Source organism: Quercus robur, chromosome 3, assembly GCF_932294415.1.
Source record: "Quercus robur chromosome 3, dhQueRobu3.1, whole genome shotgun sequence".
Lineage (NCBI taxonomy): Eukaryota > Viridiplantae > Streptophyta > Magnoliopsida > Fagales > Fagaceae > Quercus > Quercus robur.
The window spans coordinates 17,490,909-17,510,647 of NC_065536.1; the positions used below are offsets into that span (position 1 = coordinate 17,490,909).

Below are 19,739 nucleotides of genomic sequence, written 5' to 3' on the forward strand. Positions count from 1 at the left end.
TCCATCTCAGAGCAAGATCCTCCATCCCTCGCCAGAGATGTCTTCCACCGCTCTCCGAAGACCAAAAAAACCCACCTAGTAATATAGATTACTAGAGGGGACCGCCACCCTTACAAAAAGGGACACCTATGCTACAGGGAGTAGAGAGGACACGGCCTCCCACCTCACTGAGAACTATAGCAATTATTTTTACCAGGATTTGACTTGGGGGGGCAAAAATTACATTTGACATCACATTTATGCACGTGCAAGCGAACATATATATATATATATATATAGTATTTGAGATTAATTTGCAAAATAACAATTCATTTGTGTGTATATTAAGCAATATTTGAATGTAAGAAAATTCAAAATAAAATAGCATTTTCATTATATTATTTATTATCTATAAGGGTTTTATTTACATAAAAAATCATTTTGAAATTGTAATTATAAAAATGTTATATTAGGAGGGTTTTGGTTTTGGTTTAAAAAACCATCCAATTTATTAACCATTTATTTACATAATTTTTAAATGCATTTATTGTATTATATATAATATAATAGGAGTAATATTAATAGATTTTTTGGGTGGAGCCAAGGGACAAGTGCCCCTGACCCCGGCTCCGCCCCTGGCCTCAACTATACAAAACTAAAGTTAAAAGATTAATATGAATTTCGGTCAAACTTAAACAATAAATTTACAATTTAGCCCCCAAAAAATAAAAGCAATATAAGTATTTTCCAAACCGTTTGAATTAGTGTTGACGTGAGGTTTCCAAATTGGAAGTACGACTTTCTCCAAACACAGCACTTTTTTTGGAAAATTTTGGCACGTGGGACGGCGTAGGTGGCAGCATGGGCACGAATAGAATATTCCGCAGTATTACTTTCCAAGGATAGCATAGTTCTGTTAGTAAGTTATAGTAACCATCCCAAACACCTTTTACCCCCTAATCCACGTCAAGTCAATGCAACCAAAAAAACCCCAAAATTATAAATCCCCTCGCATCCAAACACCCCCCTAATCTCCCACCTCTCCCAACCAAAATCCACTTTGATTGATCACTATCCCTCTTTTCTTTCAATCAAAATCTTCACCAACCCACACAGTCAACACACAGATCTCGATCAAATTTTCCATATTATATATTTGTTTTTCTCCGACCCGGATCCGAATCCGGAAACCGACAAAGATCCATGGGCGTGCCGGCGTTTTATCGGTGGCTGGCGGACCGGTATCCAAGGTCGATAGCTGACGTGGTGGAGGCGGAGGAGGAGAATGTGGACGTGTCGAGTCCAAACCCTAATGGAATGGAGTTCGATAACTTGTACTTGGACATGAATGGAATCATTCACCCTTGCTTTCATCCTGAGGGCAAGGTATGCGTTTATTTTCCCCTAATTTTTTTTTTCTCTTTCGATTGCTATGTTTTTCATTTCATTTTGTTTCATATATAGAAAGAAAAGAAAGAATTTAGCTCAGGAAGAATTTTCTTGAACTAATTTTAAAATTGATTGCTTTAGAGAGAGAGAGAGAGAGAGAGGAAAATTTGGTTGAGAGAGAGAGAGAGAGTTTTTAGCTCAGGAAAATTTGAATTCATTGATACTTTAGAGAGAGAGAGAGAGAGAGAGAGAGAGATTTTAGTTTGAAGATGACAGTTTGGCAGTTTCTTAGCTAAATTTACTATCAGTTTTACTAGAAGAACCTTACAAATTGATTGGTGCCATATTAACAACATAATAAATGAAAGTTCTAATTACAGATATATTTTTTTACGGTATTGTGTTTAAAAGTTAAGACTTTTAATTCGAAAAGCTTAGCATCACTCTTTTTTTTTTCATGTAACCGAAGAAAAATTAAGACAAAGCAACATTGTTTTAGTAATTTGGGCTGTATGTGTGTTTTTATGTATTCATGTGTTGCGTGTAGATAGATTGATAGATAAGCCAATGAGCTCTTGCAAGTTGCACTTGCACCTCCTCTTCTTGTAAAAGTAAGGTGGACAGGGTCTGAGGATTGCGTAGAGCCGTAGACATGTACCAATGAGAGAAAGGATTGTGTAATGTGTAGTTGTGTTGGTTTATATAGGGTAAACATCGATTTTTCCATCTTTGACGATGAAATTTCCTCTAATAATTTCAACAGCTTGCCAAAACAAAATTGAAGAACTTTCAATCAAACCTTTTAGTGCTGATTTTTGGTGCAAAACAGAAATGTTTGAAATGTGATCATGTTTGTAATGAGGCTCAACTCAACTAAGCGTTCATGATAATTATGTAGGCTTAGATCTACCTATAAAAAAATATCTATGTAGGATTAGATGTGGGAAACTTTGAATGCAGTTATAATGAGTTTGGATATATAGGGAGAGTTTAATGTAGAAAATAATGACCTTCAAGTTGCTTGTTACGTTTGTTTTTCGTCAATGCCGTTTGTGCTTTCGCTTTTTAATTTTTAAAAAAACTATGGGAGGGGGTATAAAAATTTGATTCTGGAAACACATTGGATAATAATGATGTTAGATGAAAGAACCCTTGTAAAGAATTATTCTGAATTGTTCTGGTGTATATTTCTCATAATTGTTTTACTAAATGCGGTTGTTATGCATGCATGCAAGCAAATACTTATACATTAGATATAGATGCTTAAAAGAGACATGCATACGGCGGAGTTCTTGCATCTAGAACTTTGTGAGCATGTCTGATGCCCCAACCATGTTGACAAATCAGTTGAAATTGACAACCTGGTAACATATTTATACTCTGTTCATGCAGCCTTCACCTACCACCTATGACGATGTATTCAAATCAATATTTGATTACATTGACCATCTCTTCTCATTAGTTCGCCCAAGGAAGCTTCTTTATATGGCAATTGGTGAGCTCTATTTAATATATGCTGTCTATGCACATTTTTGTTGCACTAGATTCAGATTTGTTGAATTTGAATTTTATAGATGGGGTTGCACCAAGAGCTAAAATGAATCAGCAACGTTCTCGGCGCTTCAGAGCTGCAAAAGATGCGGCTGATGCGGTAAGATATATCTCATGCTAGCTAAACGGTTCCTACTTAATGACAACTCCTCTTGTAAGACCAAGGTGGAGGGTGAGATAGTAGGTGTGTGTGTCATTACCAATAAAAAATAATGATGTTGGTTAACTCACATATGACATGCTAGGAAGCTGAAGAGGAAAGGCTGAGGAAAGAATTTGAGGCTGAGGGAAGAAATTTGACCCCTAAAGAAAAGCCTGCAACTTGTGATTCAAATGTCATCACTCCCGGAACTCAGTTTATGGCGGTGCTTTCAGTAGCACTTCAGTACTTTATACAATCTAGGTTGAACCGCAATCCAGGCTGGCGGAATACAAAGGTGTGATTGATCTTATCCTACATGGTTCTATGTCTCCCTTATCCCCTCAAGATCGGATGATCCTTGTCTGTGGAGTAATCCCTTCTATATTTTCCCCTTATGCTTCTGATTTTCAGGATACTTTGTCTCTCTAATTTATTTATGGGGCTGCATTGGGTGATTATTTGAAGGTTATTCTTTCTGATTCAAATGTACCCGGTGAAGGGGAACACAAAATCATGTCATACATTCGATTGCAACGTAACCTTCCTGGTTTCAATCCAAACACTCGTCATTGTCTATATGGTCTGGTAAGTGTTTGCCCAATTTTATGCTCATCATTTCTAATCTTGTTGTGCTATTTGTCTTTTCTTATTTTTGCACTTTTTTTGGTCCTCTACAGGACGCTGATCTGATTATGCTATCTTTAGCTACACATGAGATTCATTTTTCTGTACTAAGAGAGGTCAGTTGCTCATGTCTTGATAACACTCTTCACACAATAGTTTATTTCAAATGGTTGATCTCACACTTTCCTGAGTTCACAGGTGATTACCCTGCCTGGGCATCAGGAAAAATGTTTTAGTTGTGGCCAAGTTGGTCATCTTGCAGCTGATTGTCGTGGTAGGGCAGGCAATGGAGCTGAGGATCGGAATGCCGTAGATGATACCCCAATTCACAAGAAGAAATATCAGGTTTGGGAATTCACTTCTGCCTTTTAAGTTCCACAATTTTTAAATTTGTTTTTATTTTATTTGTCTTATTATATCTGAAATCGTTCACTTTGTTGGCAGTTTCTCAACCTATGGGTGTTGCGAGAATATCTGCAATATGATTTGGAGATTCTGAACCCTCCATTTGAGATTAACTTCGAACGAATTGTAGATGATTTTGTATTTATGTGTTTTTTTGTTGGTAATGACTTTCTTCCACATATGCCAACATTGGAGATCAGGGAGGTATGTAGGTGGGAGGCAGCCTTCTGTGTTAATTTTTGTTGCAAGTTAAAAATTTGCCAAAGTTTTCACATTTTTTCTTCTTAGTACTGAGATTATAAACATTTTCTCTATATTTCCACCCTGAATTTGATTAAGATTCCCATTCTTTTAGCATCTTTAAACTTTTTGACTGTAAAACCTTCTTTGTAAACTTCAAAAAATTTCCTGCATTTGATGTTCTTTCTCTTTCAGTTCCCTCTTCTTATTCTAATTTTTCATTCTTGTTTTACTACTTCAGGGTGCTATAAATTTACTGATGCATATTTATAGAAGTGAGTTTGCTGCAATGGGTGGTTATCTTACTGATGCGGGTGAGGTAATTTCTCTTCTTTATACAGTCTGCTTGTCTGTTGTTCAGTGTGGCATGTGATTCTGTAGCAGCAGTTTGTGGCTTGTTCTTATGTTTGGGAGTTGTGACCGGCTCATGATAATATTCTTTTTCTTTTACTTGACAACAACTGGATGGGTGTTCTAATAAATCTGAATAGTTTCAAATAGTGGCTTTGAGATGAAAAGTTCGTCCTCAGAACATGTAGAACAAATAAGGTTAAAAGATTGAAATCTCACCCTTGTACTTTGTGATAGTCATAATCCTATCATCCCACCAAAACCAAAACCTTGAGTTGGGTTAATTGAAGGTCATATACCTAAGATGTATAGATAGGTGCAGGTGTTGATTTAACTTGTGGATAGGTATGCAGACATTAAACGCTTAGGAATTTTCAATTATATTTAAGGTTGGGAGCACAGCAGTTAGTCTATATGTATATCACATGCAAAATATGAAATTCTTGTTTATCTGTTTCCTTTTCATATAAGTTTATATTCTGCTTTATGTAAATCATTAAGTTTTTTGATAAGTAGAGTACATGTGTTCTCATCATGTATAGAATTTAGTTGCTATGATGCTGAAAGAAGCTGTGTAATCCCTGCCCTGCTTATGGGTTTGGTAACATTGTTTTTTATTTTTTAATTTCTTTAGTATATTAGTAATCATTTTATTTTTTGGTGTGTAGGGTAGATCGAATTAGAAGTAGATGGTTTGTGGTGTTTCAGATATTGGACATTTTTAATAAGCTCTCATACTTGTGTGGCACCCATAGGTTTCAAAGACTGGATTGGACTGGTTGGTCCAACCAGTTCAACTGTGACTTGGGACCTACAAAAACCCGAAATTGTGAAAAATTGGCCAACTAGTGATTCAACTGCCAAAACCCAGAACTGGAAATGTTCCTGGGTAAAAAAAAAGAAAACTGCAATTCAAAAAGAAAGTTGAACCTGAAAGGTTTAACCGGGAAAAAAAGAAAGTAAGCTTACATTTTATCAAAAAAGAAGAAAAAAAAAAAAAGGAAAGAAAGCTTATACACATTACTTCTTTTATAAGGGAGTAAATGGGCCAACAATCAACCAACATTGAAATAAAGAATGTTAGCCCACACAAAAGCTAGTCGGTACATTCAGCGTATAAAATGGAAGTGTAGCATCCTCTTTCATTTTCCAATGTGGGATTCCCTATACAAGTCTTTCTTGATTTTGACAGATTCAGAATGAGAAACTATCATACATTCATTTGAATTGGTATGCCCTACATCTAAACCTAAGTCAAGTCCCACTTTGAAAAACAAAATGATATCAAGAATTTCATCACTTTAAATCAACCATTCTTCATCTTTTGCCTTAAATTCTTTAGGAGCAAAAGTGACATGGATATATACATAAAAATTGACAAGAAGTAAGTTTTTATAGATCTCAGTCTTAAATTTGAACTGAAGTATTTTGGAGGGAAAAAAAAAATAAAGAGAATGATTTATAGAAAAATAATTATAAAATTTCCAAGAACTTTTAAAATATATATGGATGACTTAGAAGTTTGTAAGTTGTTATTTGTTATATGTTGTGTGAGTTAATGGTGCTAGCTTTCGGATACTAATGTGAATTATTTTGCATCTCCAGGTTTTGTTAGATAAAGTAGAACATTTTATTCAGTCTGTTTCTGTTTATGAAGAGCAAATCTTTCAAAAGAGGGCTCGAATTCAGCAGGTATTTTGCTTTCTCCATGTTTCTACTCTTATTAATTATTATTATCATTTTCATTTCCCTATCCATTTGACATGATTTTTTATTTTTTAACTTCTATCTTTCTAGATTCTTATTATCTTCTTAGTATTATTATTATATAATGTCTGGAGCTATTTATTAAAAAAAAAAAAAAATCATATAATGTCTGGAACATTTATTTCTTTTGTTGGAAAAATCATTTTATTATTAGTTTGTTTAGCTGACTACTTCTTATTGTATACTTGAATTGTCTTATTTGTTAGAAGCATCTCATATTATAACACATTTCATTGAATTGCTTGGTGCTTATCAACTTGCATGGAATTGGGTTGCTTTGTCAATGCTTGTTCCTTGCAATACATGTGTTGTTTGGGCTAATGAAAATGGAATGGAAAGCTCTAAAATAACTTAATAAGTTTTTTTTTTGCTGCTTTTCTAGTTATCTAGTGCATGTAATGGAAAGTACTTTAATTAACTGTTGGAACACGTAGATTTACTAATAAATAATAATTGAAAAATGTAACATTTGGTCTAGTGATATTGTTCTTGCTTTGCCTATCAAAAAAAAAAATATTGTTCTTGCTTTGCTTGTGAGAGGTTCTGAGTTTGATTTTGGGAATGCCCCATCGAATGGCTGAAGTGAAAGAAAATACTCCAAGAGTGAAAGGAATAACTCTAGTTTTTGCTAGAGTGCTATTGTGCTGTCCATGCTGAAGTGCTGGTTTGGATTTTTTTTAATATGTCTTGTTCTGTTGTTAGTGCAGTTGTTAGTGCATTTTTGCTTTGCCATATGTTTGGCCTTGCTTTGGTCTTGTAGTTAGTTTTGTATTTGGTTGCTGTAGCAGGTAGGTTCCCTTTGTACTCTGTTTTGTTTCAATAAATAAAAGCTGAATTACCCAAAAAAAAAAAAGAAAAAAAGAAAAGAAAAAAAAGAAAAACTCTAGTTAGAGTTTAATGGTGAGGAGGGATTCATGTAGCTTCTTCCAAGTAGTTTTATGAACTGTGGATTCATTTAGCTTAACAAAGTAGTTTGCCATATAGGATTTGTATAATCTCATTTTCATATACATAATTAAGAGTATATGGTCATAATCTCTGTATCATAGCTGGACTCATCTGCATTTATGGTAGGACTTGTTTGTTTTGGACTTTTGGTAGGTATCTAGAGCCAGCTATTCAAGGTTGGGTATTAGAGATTTCACCAATGTGTTATGCTTATAGTCATGAGCGTTATAGACTCTAAATTCAGTTTATAGGTGCATATGTGAGGTTTAAAAAAGTACATCTTATAGAATTCTCTTGTGTGTTACAAAATATACATAATCATATAACAATGCTTTTACTTGTTGTTTGTTATGTTATGCACTCAATGGGTCTTGAACCCACAATCTCACCCCGTTAGAACTTATTAAGGGAGGAGGTGCTAGTTGAGCTAGAGCTCATTTTTATAACCATAACAACAATGATATCTATTTGATAAGCGATGGAATTTTAAACTACCTCATGTGCATAGAAATATACACAAAATAGACTTAAAGAGATTAAATAAACGAAGATTACAGCCTAAAAGAAAGAGAATCAATGAAGTTGATGTAGAAAAAAATCAAAATGGATGCAAAACAAAATTGGAGGATAAAAAATAGATAATGTAGGAGTCAATAACTAGGCTTTCTTGGAGGCTGCACCACCAAGCAAGAGATGACAAGCCTAATAGTCAGCACATATGGTTGGTTGGAGTCAGCACCATACCATTGAAATTCCAAGAGATTTTTCAAAAAGTAATCAAAATTTTTGTTGATAGGAATACCATAGTGTGCTTATATTGACTACTATGACTAAATACTAATTCTAGTTGACTTAGGAAAGCCAAATTATTAAATTAAAAAAATGATACCCTTAACTCTAAGAAATTAAATAGAATACTAATAAACTAATTAACTAATAAACCTAAAATAAAATCCAATTGACCAGCAAATACACCCGACTTCCAAAATATAATAAAAATAAACTAAAACTAATTTTTCTTTGCATTTCCTGCATCAAATGATTCAAATGTATCTTATAATGACCCAAAGATTCAAACAAGGTTTTAAGGAAAGTCAATTTTAGTTGAGTAACTGAGGCATCCACATCCTTGAAAGTATGATGGTTCTTCTCCCTTCACAAAGTCCACAATATGCATAATGGAACTAAATTCCAGACAAAAGAAAAATGTTTACCAAACCAATTCCTCCATCCTGATGTAGCCAACAACACTTTTGGACATTATCCACAGAACCCCAAAACATAAAAGATTAAAGTCCAAAGTTCCATAGGCAATTTCATAATGCAGCAACAAATGATCTAGTCTCACTACTACTTTTGCAAATGCAGCAATGATTAAAGCGAAGTACATAGCTAATTAAAATATATTGTAAAAGTAAAGATCAAAAAGCACCAGAATAGTAAAAATTAGTGTCCTTTTTTTTTTATTTCAATGGATTTTGTTTTAGGGTTTGGGGAAAAAAAATGGAAAAGCACCTTGTGCTTCTTTTTGGAAAAGCACAAAGAAAAGCATGCCTGCTTTTGCTTCATCAAAGTGCTTCATCCCTTGGGCTATTGTGCTTGAAGCACACTTAGGTTAGCTTTAACAACACTGTGATTACATCTTCTTGAGTCCTTTCTCTTAGAAATATTAGGCAATTCTGTATTGCTGTATGCTGGATTTAAATCCCCAAGGATGCTTGGCCTTACAAAATTTGGACTTTTCTAGCCAATGAGCCTTAGCTCAAACTGTACTTCCTTTTGCAAAAGCAAGTTGGTGGGTTATGTCATGGGTTATTCACTGGGTGCATGTTTAATTACTATGAAGAAAAAGGACTTTTTTAATATGTATGTAAACATGTAAATTACTTATTTTGTACTGCCAATGTGACAGACTAATTTTGTGCTTCTTCAGCTATTTGGTTTTTCAATAGCTCCTATTGTTCTCAAGAATAGGAATATGGGAATTGGCTGAGACTTGATGTTAATGATAATTGCAGGCTTTTGAGAATAATGAAGAGATGAAACTTAAATCAAGAAGAGAGTCTGCTGAAGAGCCACAAGCACCAGTGGTAGACAAGGTCTGTAGTCTAACTTTGATAATGGAATTCTTATATTATATTCATAGACAAGGGCTTTGTATTCTATTTGATCTAGCATGTAGAGAAGGTCTGGGTTTATGAAAACCTTTCCCTAATTCGCGTAGGAGAGGAATTTGTTATCATAATGTAAGTGCAATTCAGAAAATCGATACATTGAAAATCATTGGATCATAAGGAGCCCTTTCTTTTGGATAAAATGATAAAGTTGATATAACTTTTGAAGATTACTTCAATTTTAAGTTCTATCAATCTTAACAAGTGAAAATTCAAAATGAACTGCACAGGCTAGTAGCTTCACCTCTATTGGGAATAAATCCAAATTAAAAGTCTATTTGATTAGAACTTTTCAAAAAAAAAAAAAAAAAAAAGAGAGAGAGGGGGTGGGGGGGGGGGGGGCTGGAATGAAATGGGCATCTAATATTGAGAAATGAAAACGGCTATCGTTTTATTGGCTTATGTGATCATGTTGAGAGTGTCAACATTTCCGACGATCTCTAGAAAATCCCTCTTTTGAGTTCTCTTTGATGTTGTCAATGGAGACCTACTTGGAATTTTGTGGGGTAAATGAATGACTGTAAAACTACCAGTATTATTTTCCTCTCTATAACCCCTTCTAAGCATATAACCCAACTCTGGGCTGATGTGTGCTTTTGTTTCCTCTCTCTACCATTATCAATTGCATGGAATATTTTTTTCTTCTTCTCATTTTGGATGATCTGGATAATTGAAATGCTTTAAATCTTTGCCCACTTAGATTCTAAGTTCGCCTGAATGATGGAAGATGCAGGTTTCCTTCATTCAATAGCAATCTTATTCCAATCATTTGACTGTTTTTTCTATACATCGTAAGCGTTTGTCTTGTTCCATTGGTCTGAAATGCACCTGGTTGATTGCTGTTTCACAATAACCTTTGTCTTAATTGGATTCTGCTTGATTGTGGGCTTGCAAGATGGACGAGAAAATAGCCAAGCACAAATTAGTGATTAAGAATGGTGTTGTTTAGAGAATTGTAAAATATTTTTAATTGTTATTTGCTCTTTCCTCAGGTTAAGCTAGGGGAGCCTGGATACAAGGAAAGGTATTATGCTGAGAAATTTAATGTATCAGAGCCAGAGGAGATTGATGAAGTTAGAAAAGACGTGGTGAGTTTTATCTGCTCACAATTAGCCTTATATTTGTGATCTTTGGCGTAATCAACTTTGTTTTTCACTGCAGCCCACTTAAAGGTTGCATAATCATCTTTGTTTGTCATTGCTGACCACTTTCTTTGCAGGTTTTGAAGTATGTGGAAGGTTTATGTTGGGTCTGCCGTTATTACTACCAAGGTGTTTGCTCCTGGCAATGGTCAGTTCAGGGTTTTTTCCCCCTTAATCTGATAATTTGTACACACCCTTAATTAGTTTTGAACCCACAACCTCATCTTCCATCCCGTTCCTATGAGGGAGTAGGTGCCGTTTGAGCTAATTCTCATTGGCTGTTTAGTTTATATTGATAGTAGAAATTTTGTGCTTTGTTTTGCCTATATTATATCATCCCATTAGAGTAAACTTTATTAGACTGTACATATGGATACACGTACATATTCTTGAATGTATGGTCCTGAGTTTTTTGCATGAAAGATATATTGAGTCATTCCTGGAAGAAGATGAATATATCTAGAAAGTCATTGCTATTTGTTCTTTTTTAAAATTGAAGAATTATGAGAAAATGTTTGCAATTTACGGATCCTATTGTTATTATGGTTTTGGCCTAGAGCTTGTAGATATTACTTACAGCTATGTTAACTGCAACAGCTAAATAGTCTCTCTCTGTAATACATAAGATATTTTCTTCTTCATTTATTTATTCTAAAAGGTGTATGATATCTTCTTCATCATAGTTTATTGGTTAAAACCTGCACCTATGTACTGCTGTTTCAGGTTTTATCCATACCATTATGCTCCTTTTGCTTCTGATCTCAAAGATCTTGTTGATTTGGAAATAACTTTTTTCTTGGGAGAGCCATTTAAACCCTTTGATCAGCTCATGGGAACCCTACCTGCTGCCAGGTTTTTGCCTTTCTTTTAATAAATTAATTTAGTTATTCTGCTTTTTTTTTTTTTTTTTTTTTTTTTTTTTTTCCCCCTATAGAGAGAATTTCTATCTGGTAATTTTTCTTTCTTCTGCCTGTTGTGGTGGTAAGCTTATTTCTTTCTTGTTACAGTTCAAGTGCCCTGCCAGAGAAATACAGAAAGTTGATGACTGACCTGTCATCACCCATCCTTGAATTCTATCCTTCTGGTAAAGATTGATCATTATGCAGTTTAACTTGTGAAAAATGTTCCTCTCCTTTGAATATTAAGCAGGTTTCTTTTTGGACAGAATTTGACGTTGACATGAATGGCAAGCGCTTTGCTTGGCAGGTAGTGTCTGTTATTACATATAGTTTTACATCTTTTTCTGTTTATTTGATCAAGTGATTGTAAGTTATATTAGGAGTATTTTTTTTTGTTTGTTGAGAAAACAGGGTGTTGTCAAGTTGCCATTCATTGATGAGAAGAAGTTGATTGCTGCAACAAAGAAGGTTGAAGGCGCTTTAACGGTATGGAAGAGGGGATTACTTATATATAGAAAAAACATAAAATTATGAATTTTTTTTTATCATTTTATGATCCATGCATTTCTGCTGGATGTTAATAATTAGATTATTGTGCAATTTGGTTTTTTATCTGGTTGTAAGGATAATGGAAAATAAAATTGTTTTCTTGCTTTACTTTATTTTGTTAGGAAATATTCATACTAAATTGTAAAGTTTTGGGGGTGTAACAAATTAAACCTGATAAATCAAACCCCAACCCATTTAAGTGTAGAGGCATTGTGTTTGGGATTTAATATAGGCTGAGTATTTAATTTGTTACCTTGTGAATCTCAGTGTTTGATTTGTTACTTTTGAAACTATAAGTTTTGTTTTGTTACTTTTGAAATTACTGGTTTAATTTGTTACACTCCATAAATTATTATAGGGTTCAAAATGTAATTTTCCCTATTTTATTTTTCATGCGTTTGATTAGCAAGAAAAGTTAAGATTCTTGTACTTTTAGAAAAGAGTAATGCACCACATGAAAGTTAGACTTTCACGAACTTCTCTTGTAAACTGAAGGGACAAGGCTTAAATAACTTTCTTTTCCTTTCACTTTTAAATAAATTTTCGTGAGATCAACTTTCCTGTGAAACTTTCTTGACTGCCTAAAGAAGTGCAACGTTTTGTAAACGGGGAAATTTATCATTTCATTTGAGGGAATGAATTAAGAAGTTTGATATGTATGCATGGTACTTATCCAAAAAAAGAAGAAGATATGTTTGTATGTATGTATGCTGACTGACAAGCTCACGGACTAAACTCTTAAAGGACAGAGAAGCAATCCATGAATTTTAAGTCCTTTAGGTTTCTATAATAATTACACTCTTGACTGATTTGCTAGGAGACGCATTATTTAGTTTGGATCTGATGTGTTTGGGGATGAGGAAATTTGTCCCATCAAAGACCTTTTGTAAAATTTATTTGACTTTTTATACTATTTTTGGACATAGGAGTTCTTTGTTTATCTACTGGTTGTTGAACTTATTTGTTTTTGCTATTCTCAAAATTTATTTTATTCAAGCTATTTCTTTTCTGAAAATATGGAGTACTTTCCTATTTTATTTTTAAACTTCTGATGAACTTCTTGAAATGATTTTGTGCTGTAGTTTTGCTCAAGATTGATCAATGTGATTCTTGAGTTGTCTTAGCAATTTTATGGGGAAAAAATGTTTTTGCATCCTCTTCACTTTGCTAATTTGATTCTTGATATTTGTCCTGGTGATAAACTGAGTATTTTTACATTTATTTTGATGCTGCTAATTTTCTTAACTGAAATTTGACCATATTGAAACTCAATTTAATTTCTTATGATCCACCCCAAACCCCTTTATATGCTGTGGCTCTGGTTGTGGCAGCATTGTCAGTTTAGATTCTTTAGAACCTTACTCTGTACCAACTGTAGTTTCAAGCAAGGAGGATAGCTATAATCTATGGATCATTAGGGCCATCATTAGCAGCCCGGACCTAGATGCTGTCAGATATCATTATTATTATCTTTTTGATAAGCAATGAGAAGATTTTATTAGAATATCAAAAAAGTGTCACCCAAGTATACAGGAAGTATTCACTAGGGACAAGAACAATCATGCTGTCAAATATCATTTATTGTGTTTTGAATGCTGAACTGAGCTCATCTTCAATCTGTTATATGCAGGATGAAGAAAAGTTTCGGAATAGCGTGATGCTTGATTTGCTTTATGTCCACCCTGCCCATCCTTTGGCTTCACATATAATTCACTATTACGGAATATATTTTCAGTTGCCTCCACATGAAAGATATGTTTGGGTAATTGATGCAAATGCTAGGTTGGTTGATCTCATTATAAATCAGTTATTTTGGTTTGAAGAATTATGATCATTTTCCATCATTCACTTGCACTGGTTTAAGTACCTTTATCCTTTGTTGACCTTTTGCAGTGGTGGAATGAATGGATACTTTTGGTTATGTGAGAGAAATGGTGTCAGCTATATTGTCCCTTCCCCTGTCAGTGGATTGGCAGACATTAATAATAACCAAGTCTTGTAAGTATCCCTCATACGTCTGAGAAATTAAAGCTTTGTTACTTTTCTCACATTGGGCATTTTTGCATTGCAGAAATGTAACATATCTTAATCCTCAAGCCCATAAACACATTCCAGAACCTCCAAAGGGTGTGCTCATGCCTGGAAAGGTTTGTAGAATCTTGCAAAAAAATTGCTTGCAAAAAAATTGCTTGTTAAATTATATTTTAATAGAAAAGTAAAAGGACCAGTAAGTTTCAATCATCGATCCTTTAGAGGGAGACCCTCCAATGCATGAAAGAAAATGAAGCATACTGTTGTTGGGTATAAAAAATTTAAATCTTTCCCATCTATATATCATAGAGATTTAACCCTGAACATTTGCTTAAAAGATTTATTGGAACACTTAGCTTATCTTTTCTTACTGGTCAATAGCATGATGGGAAAAAATTTGAATTAGTTTTTCTTCTTAAAGACTGCTTTGTTTGATTGATGTCATGGGAGACCAATCTCCCTGCTTATATGCTCTTAGCATGTTGCAGGGGTGGTCATTTGATGTTTCAGGTGCTGGATCATCATTTAATGTTTTTGAAAATATTTGCTTCTTATAATTTTTTATATTTGTTATATTTGCAGATTTTAACACCTATAGATCTTAAACCGTTCCCTGTCTTGTGGCATGAAGACAATGGTTTCCGGCGGCACCAAGGGAGGGAAAGGTGAGCAAGTATTTGCTTAAGCAAGCCATGGCAACACTTACATGGTCTTACTGCAAGTGTTACTGTTGTCATTTATCTCATCCTTTGTGGGCTAGGTTAGGATAAGTGAAAGATACTGCTTTCACTGGCACAGTTGCAATAGAAAATAGAAGAGAGAATATCAGCTTTATATGCATTTTTCTATTTTAATTTCTTTTATTGGGAATCCAAGTGATGCATCTGGACGACCTCTTTGCTTTCATGCATTGCTACCACTATTTTCCTATTTAATTGCCATTATTAATGCTTTATAGTATAATTATTGCAGTGTTATTGCAAACTACCTTTAAAGAGCTTTGGTTTTTGAATGTAATGCGTCTTTTTTACAGGCCACAAGTCCCTGGAGCAATTGCCGGTCCATTACTGGGAGAAGCAGCACATCGTCTTGTGAAGAACACACTTAACATCAAAAATAACAATTCATCCTCTGGATATTTGGAGCAAGGAGCATGGCAAAATTTCCCAGGCAACTATACGGTCAACAGACCGAGGCCAGCTGGACCCTCTGGGTACCAAAGAGGCTTTACTGAAGACCCAAATTATTATCATGGGCATCACAACAATTTCCCAGGCATGATGGCTAGGCCTAGGTTTAGCGTTGCATCAAATGGCCTGCAAGGTGAAAGACAGAATTTGAGGACGCAAGATAGATTACAATACCCAGATCAGATCCGCAACCTGAGGACTGGGGTGTCTGCTTTGGCAATAGAAGAAAGTGTGAGAACCAGACCACCAGCAGTGATGTCACCTAGGCCAACTGCAATGATGTCACCGAGGATGCCAAATTTAGGAAACTCAACAAACTTACCCAACCAGTTTGTGGAGAACATGGGGGCGCCTCCAACACCACCTCCTAAGTGGATCAATAAAGCACCAGCTGCAAATGGTGGCATGCATATTAGACAACAAGAAACTGCATCTTGGGGAACCAGTGAGAAGCAGGTGAAGAAGGTTTATCAAGTTAAGACACGCAGTCCCCAGGATATGCCAGATTCTGGAGATAATTCCGATAATATGTGAGGTTTTGGAAATCAGCAGTGATTGTTTGGTTTGGGTTAATCTTGCCTATCTTGTTTCTGAGGGCCCCTAACTCGGTACTGTGCTCTCCTTTTATTGTACCATTAGAGAAATGTTTCAGCCAGCAGTTTGGGGGCATTACAGAAAGAAGTTTTAGCTTGGAATATGACGGCACACAGCGGTATGTGCTAATCGATGTACATTTTTCCCTTGCTGCATTAGTGATCTGTCCACTAATTCACTGTTGAAATCACAAAAATAACTGAAGATGAAACTCCAGTACAAGCCACAGACTTTGGCACACAGTGGGTGGCATAGTTTTCTGGATACTGGCTTTACCAATTGGAGATGGACTTGCTGGAGTTATATTTGAGATTTAAGAGGACTGTAAAATAGACATGTTAGTTGCAGTTGATATAGGGCCATAGGAGAGTCATTAGCCTGTCTTTCTATATTGCTGTTCTTAGTTATCGCTTCTGTAAGGTGGGAGCAATCAGCGAAAGAGTGCTGATTTGTGTTCTTTTGTATGGGAAATGCATCGTGTATGAAGCTGTTCATTCTGTGTAGAGCCTTTCTTCTTCTTCTTCTTTTTTTTTTTTTTTTTTTTTTTTTTTTTTTTTTTAAGTTTTATTTTGACACCCTTAATTTTGTTTACTTTTTATAATTGATTATTACTTAATTTCAAGCCCCAACTTAAATTTTAAAATGTAGACCATATCGCAAAAGGGTTTACCCAATAGTGTATTATCTACTATCTTTTGGAAATTTGATTTTCTAATTTATTTTTATGGTTTTAAATTTTGGAGAATGAACTCGGTGCTATTATTTAATTAAAAATAAAATGGTCGAAATGAAATGAACTAACAAAATTCAAGCCATCAACGTTTAGAATTAGAGCGTCTTGTTGGAATTTACAGACTAGGGTCCAACAACGCTATGGCATTCACATTAAAAATTCGAAATCAAGGATTGTTATTAGATCGAGACCTATGCTTAGAAAAAGAAAAGAAAAGTAAACATACCTTAGATTTAAATCAGTTGATGGAATAATGCATGAATAAAATTTGAGACTTAGATCTTCAATTGCCTGAAGGCTCAACGGAACTTATTAGTGCACTGCTTATATATATAAATATAAATGCAGCTACCTCATTAAACACAAAACAAAAATATTATCAATACTTTGCCATAAAAGAAAGAGTATTGCTAGTTTACAACATTTCACAACAAATTTTAAGTGATTAGTTGTTATTGATTTTAAACGAACCCACCACTAATATTACTTTTTAATCATCAATAACAACTTATCACTTGAGATAAATTGTTATGAAAATATTGTAAACATAACATTTCTTTACGGAACTTATTAATGAACCGCTTATATATAAATATAAATGCAGCTACCTCATTAAACACATAACAAAAATATTATCAATACTTTGCCATAAAAGAAAGAGTATTGCTAGTTTACAACATTTCACAATAAATTTTAAGTGATAAGTTGTTATTGATTTTAAATGAATCTACCACTTATATTACTTATTAACCATCAATAACAACTTATTATCAGAGATAAATTGCTATGAAAATGTTGTAGATATAACATTTCTCTAAAAGAAAAAATTATTATTTTTTTCTTAATAGTCAATTATCAAATGATTAAAAGTTTTTCTGAAGTGGAATGGATGGCTAAATTAAGATTATTCTATTTCCTTGTCAAGAAATGTGCGCCATGGCTAAATTAATATAATACAATTTTTTTTCTCCCTTTTGTTTTTTTCTGTCTAAATAAAAAAGCTGATAATTATCGTAGTTAATAAGTTTATTTATTATGATTCATTATACTATTTAAAGAAAATACAATGTATTGGATTCTAACAGGCTATCAAATGAAACCAACTTCACGTGCTACTATAGGAAGTGGTGTCTCTTGTAATACCTCATTACTTATGTCAAATGAAACTATGAACCTGCGAGGAGGCCCATATTCAGGGAACATCCGACTCCTATGTCCAGTTTTCACCCAAATCTCCGCAGCCTTCCAGTGATAAAGTTCATTTAGGTATGATGGAAACCTAGTAGAGACAATGCTATAAGGGATCTATCAATCACTCACCAAGAATTAGTACTAGGGTTGTATACCTCAAATTAGGGTTGCTGGCAACCATAGAAGTCCACAATCCTAACCACCTTGTAATCATTGGTGTTGGGATCAATTCTAAAGCCAAAATGGAAGCATACATGTTCTCCAGAGTCATAAGCACCTTTGATTCTCTTGTGGCAGGTATAAACCTTGCAGAAAAAAATATTCCACTGTATGGACCATAAATAAAGTCTAGGTAGTCAATCTTGTCCGGGAACAATGACAATAAATCTACATCCCTGGAACCTCTAGGGTATCGTTAGATAGCAATGAGACGCACAGGTGTCCCTTGAACTGATATTTAAAGACAACACTGCGTCCCAGATTGTTAGAAGTGGCGAATTTGTGGTGCTTGGTGATAAAATGATGACTTCTCATAAGAGCATACCAGGATTTATGTACGCAGTTGAATCGCATCAAGGATTTCACTGGCAACCTTGATAGGATTTCCACTACCATATCTTGTGGAATTACGTGGCGCAACATTTTCTTGGCCTAGAATAGAATAGAAGAGAAGCTGCATGTGCATTTCAACGAGGATCATAAGGACTAATAACAAGTCAAGTTTTGTTTCAAATACTTGGATTGGAATGTGAGTGAATGAAAATATTTAAAAAGTATCTATCTTTCAATAATGCGTGTAATGATGACTTTGATAGTGTAAATTTTCAGATTAACTCCAAAGTAAAAAATAAATTTTAAACTCACAAAAAGAGAAAGAAATCTCATAAAAAAGAAAATGCACTAGTTAGAGAGTGTGTTTACATCCAGGAAATAAATTCTCGGAAACCTATTTCTACCACCACAGCTGTCAAATCGTCCTCTGCAACCTATAGGAATTCCAATGGCGTTGAAGCACGTGTAAACCTCTGATAGTTGAGCTGCATATTGTCTAAAATTACACCTCAAATGCACATTTTGTTGAGATACGGTACTGAATTTATGGTATAATTCATCTCTTAGGTGTCTATTGTGTCCAGTGTCGCGTCCAGTGCGATCTCCTATATAGGAGGAAACCAAAATTGCCATTAGTAATTTAGGAAAACCTAACCGCAGCAAATCCAAACCCCAAACCTTCAAAAGATAAAACCAAAAAGAAAGAACTTTCAGCCATAGAGAAAATAAAATCAAACAGAACAAGGAGAGAATTAAAAATGAAAATTACAAGTGAGCCCAACATCTAGACCAAGTACACATGTCATGTTTTTATGGTGCTACCTAAATAAATAAATAAAAAACATTGTTTGTGCCATACATGATACAACCGATCAACAACCAAACAAAAGGCAAAGCAATAACATGAACATTCAGCAATCAAACAAAAGCAACAAAATGAACATCCAACCATGAACAGTAGCTAACTTTTTAAAATAAAAATAAATTCAAACTTAATGCTTACTGAGCCGCATCTCTTAGAAGTTGCTGGACTTGAGAAGCCAAATTTAGGGTAAATTGAAAATAATCCACAACACTTTTTCGTTGCAATTGCCGTGCTATAGATACCCCATAGCCGCATTTTTTAAAAATGTAGCAACAATGATAGACCTATAGCCAAGTTTTTGGTGTTTTTAGCGGCGTTTATGTGGGTAGGGCTTATGGCTGCATTTGAAAAACGTAGCTATAGGCCCAGCAAATTATTTATTTATTTATTATTTTTTATTTTAAAAGATGTCCTATTGCCGCG

The 19,739-nt window shown here is 34.4% G+C and overlaps 1 protein-coding gene across 1 annotated transcript; it reads left to right on the forward strand.

The window, feature by feature from the left end:
• Positions 1–940: 940 nt before the first annotated feature.
• Positions 941–16,478, forward strand: LOC126717312 (5'-3' exoribonuclease 4). The gene is made up of 22 exons (XM_050418905.1): positions 941–1,365; positions 2,761–2,863; positions 2,943–3,019; positions 3,165–3,356; positions 3,527–3,646; positions 3,739–3,801; positions 3,884–4,030; positions 4,130–4,294; positions 4,572–4,649; positions 6,287–6,373; positions 9,415–9,495; positions 10,563–10,658; positions 10,790–10,860; positions 11,436–11,564; positions 11,720–11,796; positions 11,878–11,918; positions 12,023–12,097; positions 13,791–13,942; positions 14,054–14,158; positions 14,232–14,307; positions 14,774–14,856; positions 15,225–16,478. Exons 1-22 carry the CDS (start codon positions 1,183–1,185, stop codon positions 15,913–15,915), a joined length of 2,892 nt encoding a protein of 963 aa, XP_050274862.1. The 5' UTR covers positions 941–1,182; the 3' UTR covers positions 15,916–16,478.
• Positions 16,479–19,739: the final 3,261 nt, after the last annotated feature.

What these genes read in the sequence shown, in the direction of transcription:
- LOC126717312 (XM_050418905.1), top strand. Translation starts at nt 1,183, where the DNA reads ATGGGCGTGCCGGCGTTTTATCGGTGGCTGGCGGACCGGTATCCAAGG. An exon ending in TTCACAAGAAGAAATATCAG is followed by an intron (nt 4,031 to 4,129) that starts GTTTGGGAATTC and finishes CTTTGTTGGCAG; the next exon opens with TTTCTCAACCTATGGGTGTT. An exon ending in ATGAAGTTAGAAAAGACGTG is followed by an intron (nt 10,659 to 10,789) that starts GTGAGTTTTATC and finishes CTTTCTTTGCAG; the next exon opens with GTTTTGAAGTATGTGGAAGG.